The 10,033-nt window shown below is 33.8% G+C and overlaps 1 protein-coding gene across 3 annotated transcripts in view; it reads right to left on the reverse strand.

The window, feature by feature from the left end:
* Positions 1 to 10,033, reverse strand: part of LOC106873006 (neuronal calcium sensor 1) — a 191,188-nt gene that overhangs the window by 8,295 nt on the left and 172,860 nt on the right. For all 3 annotated transcript variants that reach the window (XM_052967011.1, XM_052967014.1, XM_052967017.1), the window contains one exon: positions 2,322 to 2,488. In XM_052967011.1, the coding sequence (XP_052822971.1) occupies positions 2,322 to 2,488 (167 nt within the window). The remainder of the gene's footprint in view (positions 1 to 2,321; positions 2,489 to 10,033) is intronic.

Raw genomic sequence — 10,033 nt, forward strand, 5'->3', positions numbered from 1 at the left:
ATTACACAGCATTATTATATATATATTTTTCATTTCAACGGTTTTTCCTTTTCATTACACTTTTCTCAGCAGAAACTGGATCGGTTACCTGCAAACTTTCATTATCTTTTAAAGTGTTTGCATTAGAACAATTCCTCAACGAAGTGTTTTCAGTAGAAAGGACCTTTTCCTGTAACAGATGGCACAGATTCTCTAATTTCAGAATTTTCTACAACGTATTCTTCACTAGTCACTTCCATTGGCATTTCATCTGGAGTCTTTTCAAGGAAGACTTGTTTTGTATCCTCAATTACAGAATGGCTTGTGTCTTCTTTGTCCATTTTAACTTTCTTATCAACTGATTCATTTTCAATTTCAACAGATGATATCTGCTTATGTTTGAAATCTGGTATGACTTGCTTTAAATGTATTGTTAATTCTTTTTCACTTTTTTGTCTTCTAACCAGAATTATTCTTTATTCCACACAGACTTATACAGACTTATTATTTTTTTGTTCCCCACAGAACCATTTTTTAAATTCAAAATGCTGCAGGTAGTACTAAGTCTACATTATTACTGGTAACGCTACTACATGTAGCGACCTGACTTATAAATCCTTTGAACGGACTTATTATTATTTTAATTTTTTGTTGCACACAGAACCATAGTTCTTTCTTTTTCAAAATGCTGCAGGTAGTACTAAGTCTACATTATTACTGGTAGCGCTACTACATATAGTAACCTGACATATAAATCCTTCAAACGGACTTATTATTATTTTTTATTCCACACAAAATTATTTTTCACTGTGTGTATATTACTCTTCACTGTGTGAAGTTCAATTCTGTGTTAGAATTCCAATTTTATCAGACATTCTTTTCTTCAGAAGCTTTTTTTAAATATATTTTTCACTGTGTGTATATTACTTTTCACTGTGTGAGCTACAAATCCTCGTCACCACTGTTATGTCCTGCATTATGACTACGTATTTCATCATCTCTGCAGGACTGGCCCAAACAACGTACCTCGCTGGCTGACATTACTGACTGTATCAGTCCACTATTTATTAGTAGTGGACCAGTCCACTTCTCACCTGGGGGCATCCACCGCAACATTTTGTAAGTTATCAATGAGTATTTTACTGATCTACACTACAAATTTGTACTAACCCTTAAAATCTAATCAATATGAATATATTTCTAGGTTTCAAACAAGAGACTGAGCTACAGGATCTCCTCATGACAAAACTAAATACCAACAGAAATGATGTGTAATTCTTCCACATAGATCAGAGATTCTCAACCATTTTTTCTTTAATAATCTGGTCCCCCTTGATTACCATTTTATTCTGGTAAACCCCCATAGCCATTGGATGTTTAAAAACTAGTTTTATAGATACTTCTTTCAAAATTTCTATTTCATTTTTCACGCATTAAGTTGTGTAGGTTGAACTATGTAAAATGTTAGAGAAAAAAACCTAGTTGATTCTTGCAATACATACATCTAAAGCAAAAATTTTTCAAGGGTCTTTAAAATACTATTGCAGCTCCCAATTTACTATTTTGTTGCATGGACTCCACTTGAGAACCATTGACATAAATCAAATAGTTGCAGTTGTTTTGCATCCAGGCTAGATCTGATTGTGCAGATTTATTATCATAAATGTTCCAGCCACACAACCAATCTATGAGTGGACTTTACAGTATACAATGTGATATTCCATTTTAAAGATGGTCTGGTTGGATTTGAGAAATATTTGAATGTTATTTCTAGCAAGTCAAGTCACCTTAGAGAAGCTCCCCCAATGGTTCAAAACAGTAGCAGTTATTTGATATGGTCTTATTTTAGATTTCATTAATGCTTTTGTAGCAGTTATTGACTAATTATATCTAATTATTCTCATTATATTTGCCCATTTTTCTTTTCCAATAAACATAAGATATTGCTACAAAAATGCACTTAATATAGCAGTAAATAACCACAGAAAACAGTAACAAAAATAATTAAATGGAGCATACAGAAAATAAACATATAAAAACGATTTGAACACATGTACACACGAATTAGCAAAAACTAACACATTCATACTTGCACACATACAATTTCATTGTAAAAATACTTCTATTTTTTTTTTAGCTAGTGCTAGCACAGAAAAGAAATGTTCACAAGGTTTAAGCAAAATATGTTTAAAATATGTCTACATCTTGTATAAATGTTAATTAAAATGTTTCAGAAATAATGCAATCATAATTTATAGTCTCTCATTTTATAGAAATTAATTTTGTTTCACATTAAACAAAGTAAATAAGGGAAAAAAATATAGCTGTTCTTAAAAACATACCAAATCCATTTGGGCAAATATTTTCTCAACTCTTTTTTCTGGAGTGTCTTCATCTTCTGGTAAATCCATTAAGTTACCCACCATATTATAAATAGCACCTACAATATCAACCATCTCCTTTTTGGTGATATATCCATCGTTGTCAAGATCATACAAGTTAAAAGCCCCTAAATTATAGAAGAAAGAAATATTTTACCAATTTAGCTCAAATAAGAAAAATATTCTCCAAAAATCATTTTAAAACGGAGCACATTTTATCAAATCATGCTTTAATAAAAGAGCTTCAAATCTTTGATTATCCCCCTTATATGGTAATACAGGCAAAGCTTTCATGGAAGTGTCAAAACATGTAAAACATTGTATTCTGGTGTAACAAATATCTGAAAGTAAGTAAGGTATGCCAACATATTTGAAATGTAAGCTTTTACAATTAAAGCAAAAATAAAACCAGCAACATGAAACACATTATTATAATATATGTGTGTAAAATCATATTTAACATGTTCATGAACACTTGAAAGTGGGAAGAACTTGTGCTCTGTGGAAATAGTCTCAGGTCTAAGTTCCTTGGTTGTGGAAAGGTCATTTGTAGCTCATGAAGCTTAAGGAGAATTTTCTCCCAAGACTATATCTGTAGCAAAAGGACTTACCATGTCTGAATGTACACAAATGTATAAAATATTATTGTACATGCATATATTTTATCCCATGCTACTTTGTGCACCTACAGATAGTTAATTCCAGCTTGACAAAGCTTTGTGCACATGAGAAAATGTACTATTTGCTGTTCTTATATATATATAAGATCAACTGTTCTTACAGGTCTGTGAAGGACTGAATCAGTATTCATAACTTGAAGGTCAACGATGCAGAAATGCATGCATCTTACAATTGGATGATGTTATACAAAGCCTAGTGATATGTTTTCACACATATTATCAATGAAATGAATTTTCTGCAGAGACTATTTTTACTGTGAAAGATCTTCTGACATCCAAGTATACAAGAATATGTTCAATATGATTGTACATACATATATTTCATTCAACCTCCAGTTGATTAAACATTAATATAATACATATATACATACATACAAACATTAGATGCCAACACTGATTAGTGGTTAAGATATTTACTCTTGATCCCATTATGAGGTACCTTATGTAAGTATCTTCTATTGTAACATTTGCTTTACAAATACCTTGTGAAGAATTTGGTGCTCACACACATGCACATATATGTGTGTGTGTGTGTGTGTGTGTGTGTGTGTGTGTGTGTGTGTGTGTGTGTGTGTGTGTGTGTGTGTGTGTGTGTGTGTGTGTGTGTGTGTGTGTGTGTGTGTGTGTGTGTGTTTATGTTTACTGGTGAAGCAAGTTTCATCTCCTCATCTCAAAAATGTAACTTAGCAACTCGTTAATTAAAGGTCAATAAAATAAGTAGTGAAGTCAATATGATTGGTTATGGCAATCCATCAGCATGGTTGCAGTCCAATGAGAGAAACCAGTAAAAGAATACACCATCAATCTCGCCAACCATCACATTTGCAAATATTCCCTAACATCATCACCAGGAAAGACATCAATCCTAATACGTAAACAATTCAGTTACATGAGAGTAGATACAACAGTACAACAGCATTTTTATCTTAAACAAACCCTGTGAACACATCCATGTAATTCATTTAACAAGCTATAATAATTTCTGGCTTGATACCCTTTCTGTTCTATAAACTTAATGATCATAGTCACAAGGCAAATAATCCTGCTAGTTCTTTTACCATCTGGTTGTCTTCATCACATACTCACACACCAATGAATAAAACAAAAATACATTCAGAAACTTCAAAAAAGATCCAGTGGAACCATGTCGACCAAAAAACATATTTACAGTTTATAGAATTCAATATTATAATCATCAACATAGATACTACGATGTTTATGTTCAACAAAATCATTGTAGAAGCATTCAAAATATTTCATTAAGCAACATAAAAAACTACAACCTTAAATACAAGAAATAAAATAGCCAACCTAATAATAACTAGCAACAACCTCAAATAAAACATGCCAACACTATACACAACAGAAATAAAGTTCAACATTAAGAAACTAAACAAGGAAATAAAGAAAATAACCATAGAAATGCAGGACATTTTTTTTTATCTAATATGAATCTCAAAATAAGCAGTAAAATGCTATACAAATTAAATGGCAGCATCAACATATTTAACAATGGCCATACCACATTACATTACAACAATAACATCTTCAAAAATAAATGAGTTTAGTTACACTCAAACAACCAGTAAACTCATTTATCATACATGTTCTCAAAATCAATAACCAAAAGGAAGATGATAACAAAGAAGATGGAAATGCTAAAGACAACACACACTGTCTACACAGATCATGACAGACTATTTCCTTCCAGAAAAGTAATGAGGAATGCTAAAAACTTAAAAGCTACATGGCCTGATAAAATCACAAGTATAAATCCCAAACAATTAATGTCTGAAAAACACTATTGTTCCAAATGACATCTTCAAGCACACATTGCCAAATCCCCAGTATAAAGAAACTGAGTAGAATAAAATTTTAAAATCTAATAAAATACAGACTTAAACAGCAACACACAGAACTCATAAACTTCATACAAAACTATGGACATTATACAGCAATGACTGCAACACTTCAGGGTATAATGAGGGAGTCTCTTTGTGGCTGTTCAGTCTGCTAGAAATAATGGTGCAAATTTCTCTCAAATCACACCCACACCTAACCATCTTAAAAAAGAAAAATTAAATTGGATATTAGGTGCCTGAAAAACAGAAAAGAGGGGATGGTCATGGCTAGAATACTTTTGATCATAAGTCTGATCAACCATAGCCTGCTTGGTGCAAAACAACAAAACTATTAAACTCAAATAACAAAAACTATGCATACACTAAAAATTTTGTATGACTTAACCTTTATCACCAACTCCCATACTTTCCTTTCTAATTTATAAAGGAAGTCAGACAACAACTACAGTCAATCTGTGCACTCATCACAAATCCCATTCAAATGACATACAACAGTGAAAAATCCTCCAACATACATCCTTCTAGCTATCACACCAGGAAGGCTTTTTCACAAAACTCAACTTTGAGTTATCAACAAAGAAATACAAAATTCTGGTTAGCAAACTACCTCTCAAAAGTACAACATCATAACTATAACCTGTAATTTCTCAAATGGATTACTGAAAGGATCCACTCTTTCTTTTATTCTTTAACTTAAACCTTCATGAACAGATGACATTCCCATGAAAGAAACAGATTCCTAAAACATTACAGTACCTCTTCCCACTGTTTTTCAGAAATAGGTGCACAACTACTCAAACACTATATCAACTCCTTAGAAAACTGACTTCAGTCAAACTAAAAATAGCATCTAGTAAGTCTTCTCTTTATAAAAGTAACAAAGGAATACTAGATATAACAAATTTTCATATACAATACAGCAACTCATCGAAGAGAGAGGGGAGCGGGGAGGAAGAAAGAAAGAGAAAACAGAGAAAGAAAAAGAGATGAGAGAAAGCAACAACAATACTAAGGACTTCCTGCAATACTCAACAATAATCACAGCATACATAGAGGATATAGTGAAAAAAAAGCATAAATGAAATCAGTTCATGAACACTCCAGCCTCTCAGCCAGATACATACTATCACTTCTCTCTTTTCCTTTTCTATTGCTAAAACAGTAGCCTCACCTGCTCAGACTTGACTGATCTGATGCTGCTTCTACTCGGGCACTTCTGAATCATTTACCACCCTTATAGTGTCCACTCCCCACCCATTCCAGATCCCTCACTAACCACTATGATCAGTCCGTTTTCATTGGCTCATTGGCTCCATGGGTTTTCTGCAGCTATCGATTTGCAATAATTCAAGTACATATATTGCATTGACTACACCAGTCTTGAAGAATCTATGAAGTCTGTAAATACAACCCTTACTCTCCACTAAATCAATAATAATAATAAAAAGGTACTCTGACAGGCCCACATTTTTCTGAGACAAAGAAAGAAGACAAACATATTAAATCCATCACAGATTATGCTGCTACTATCTCTCCATGCAAAATCATAACATATCAAGAACATAAAACAGCACATTTTGCATCATCATAGTCTACACACAGACTGTATCCATTCAGTATGATCTATACAGTGAAACACAAAACACAAAGAAATAAAGACTACCTGAATATTTGAGAAGGAAAGTATCTTGTCACAGCAAGCTCCAACTCACACAGTCCCTCTCATTATATATTAAATGGTCTTCAAATATGCAAAAATATCTACAATACCATCCCAAGAATAATATTCTTCCAACTTGATTCAAACAAACACAAAAATAATTGCATCAATAAGCTCTAAACATTGTTGAAGAAGGGCAACTGTTGCATACTGAAAATGTCTACCTTGTGCATCTCTAATATGGCCTCAATGAAGGAGTCTCCAAGTAGTTACTCTATCAGCTATAACTGAAAGTCAAATTTCTAAATATTGCTTTACTGCCTTAAGAGTGGATAAATACCCCAGCTAAAGTAATTTTGAACATCCCAGGAAAGCTGGAACAGTCACATTGCTGGTTAAACAATAGATGTTTATCACAGATATATTTTTTCAACACATGTGAATGCCATCAGAAAGCAATAACTCTGTATGATATAAGCTCTGATCCATGAAAAAAGAAGTGCTTTCCAAATTACTCACACAAATGCGATCAAACAATATCATTTACAAAAATTCTACATAAATACACTAGATTTCACAAATAATCACAAAAGCATAATGTACTGTTATTCCTAATGTCAGAACTCCACTTGATACAATTTAAGAATATTGATACTTTAAATACATAAGTAGATCTTATAAACACAAACCAAAACATGAAAAATATTTTAATAGAAAATTAAAAAATATCTTTATGGAGCTAAAAAATATCATGCACAAATTCCATGTTGCAATAATTAAGAAAAAAATTTTCCCTTACAAGAGACCACATATCCATGAGAATAGACCAAAGAGATTGGACAGACCTTATCACAAGGGAGAAGGCCTCATAACATACATTAAAAAAAAAACATGATGCAACCATGTATCCATGTGTTTGTTTGAATCAAGTTGGAAGAATATTATTCTTGGCATGGTATTGTAGATATTTCTACATATTTGAAGATCATTTAATATATAATGAGAGGGACAGTGTGAGTTGCAGCTTGCTGTAACAAGATAATTTCCTTCTCAAATATTCAGGTAGTCTTTATTTCTTTGTGTTTTGTATTTCACTGTATAGATCATACTGAATGGATACATGGTTGCAAAAGTGATATTCAAAATGTAATAGGACATTCAACACACTAGAAATGTAGACAGTCATCATCATAATCATTTAATGTCTGTTTTCCATGCAGGCATGAACAGTTTGACCAGAACTGGCAAGCTGGAGAGATGTACCAAGCTCCAGTCTGATTTGACTTGGTTTCTATAGCTGGACACCCTTCCTAATGCCAACCACTTTACAGAGTATGATGGGTGCTTTCTACAAAGCACATTAACATATATCACATCTCATCAGCCATTCCACCAGGTTACACATCTTAACTACAACATCGTAACACTCTCATAAACAGTATAATTGAAGAATATCTTAATGCACATAACTTATTCTGGTTTTCTGAAAATATTAATAATAATTTGAGAAGCAGTAACATCACAAATTATCTCCACATCCAAAACAGGTGACACACTGCACCAAGCCAACTACCATGATTCTTCAACAGACATCACTTCCTGCTCCACACACCTAACCACCACTAACACTTGGCAAACAATCCTGTTACCCTGAGACTACCTGCCACATATCACAACACACACATGCACATGCACACACATCAAAGAGCAAAGAGAAAACACTTTTTACAAACTAAAAAAAAATTTTAAATACCAGTGGAACCAGTTCCACCAGGAAATAGAATCAAAACTTTCAGAATTCAATAACACCAGACCACAAACACCAATTCAGTGAATTATAAATGCTTCTATAAAGCATATTTCACAAGGCAACATAAAAAATAAAACCTCCAGTTATTCAACAAAAAAATAACCATCTCCATAAAAAGTAGGGTCAACTTCAAATTCTATACCCATATTGCACACAAAAGAAATAAAATTCAGCATTAAATAGCTAAAAAAGAAAATAATAAAAAAAAGTAACCATAAAAATACAAAAAGAAACAAACTAGTAAACATTTGTATTTAACAAACCACAAAACAACTGGTAGAATACTATATAGAGTAATTAGCATCATCAACAACAATGACTACATCACACTCCATGTTACTCAAATACCTTTAGGCTTTGTAAAATCACAAACAAACCATCTAAAATACCTAGGGCCTGAAGAAATCAATGCATTCATCAACAATTACAACTACTTGTACTAACACTGTTAAATTATGGAAAAATGAAAGCCAGGCAAAAATCATTGTTCTAAAGCTCAACACAATTTTAAAAAGCCCAACCCTTACATCTCTCTCTCTCTCTCTCTCTCTCTCTCTCTCTCTCTCTCTCTCTCTCTCTCTCTCTCTCTCTCTCTCTCTTTCTCTCTAAATCACAACGTTTGACCACTACATTCCCATGTACCTAGCAGAAAAGATACTTGATGGTTGCAACAACAATAACAAAAGAAAAACAATTATTCCTGCATACACCATTCTAACTACTAAAGACATACGTAAAATCTTTCACCCATTGCCTTCTAGCTACCTATACACAAAATACTCAACAATTCCTTAAGAAACAAATCAAAACACTGGGTAATAAATTACCACACATATATAAATCACAAAAACAACATGTCTAAAGCTTGTAATTTCTCAAATGGTGTATCACTCATTTCAGCCTATACAATCTTTCTGCACTGCCTTAAACATACACACAGCTTGAAATACAGATGACAACACACTCACACTCAGCTACTTTTCCTCCTAACACAACTGCACAACTTGAAATCCACATCAGTCACATAAGTGGGCTGGCTACACTCCTAGCAGAGGCCTTGGATCATGGTCTCACTTAGCTTGCTGGGTCTTCTCACGCACAGCATACTTCCAAAGGTCTTGGTCACAAGTCATTGCCTCGGTGAGGCCTAATGTTCGAAGGTTGTGCTTCACCACCTCATCCCATGTCTTCCTGGGTCTACCTCTTCCACAGGTTCCCTCAACTGCTAGGGTGTGGCACATTTTCACATAGCTATCCTCATCCATATGTGACACATGACCATACCAGTGCAGTAATCTCTCTTGCACACCACAACTGATGCTTCTTAGGTTCAACTTTTCTCTCAAGGTACTTTCAATCTGTCGAGTATGCACACTGACATTACACATCCAGCAGAGCATACTAGCTTCATACCTTGCGAGTTTATGCATGTCCTCAGCAGTCACGGCCCTTGTTTCACTGCCATGTAGCATGGCTGTTTGTATACATGCATCATACAGTCTGCCTTTTACTCTGAGTGAGAGGCCCTTTGTCACCAGCAGAGGTAAGAGCTCTCTGAACTTTGCCCAGGCTATTCTTATTCTAGCAGCTACACTTTCAGCGCACCCTCCCCACTACTAACTTGGTCACCTAGATAGCGGCAGCTATCAACTACGTCTAGT

The sequence above is a fragment of the Octopus bimaculoides genome, chromosome 1 (genome assembly GCF_001194135.2).
Source record: "Octopus bimaculoides isolate UCB-OBI-ISO-001 chromosome 1, ASM119413v2, whole genome shotgun sequence".
Classification (NCBI taxonomy): domain Eukaryota; kingdom Metazoa; phylum Mollusca; class Cephalopoda; order Octopoda; family Octopodidae; genus Octopus; species Octopus bimaculoides.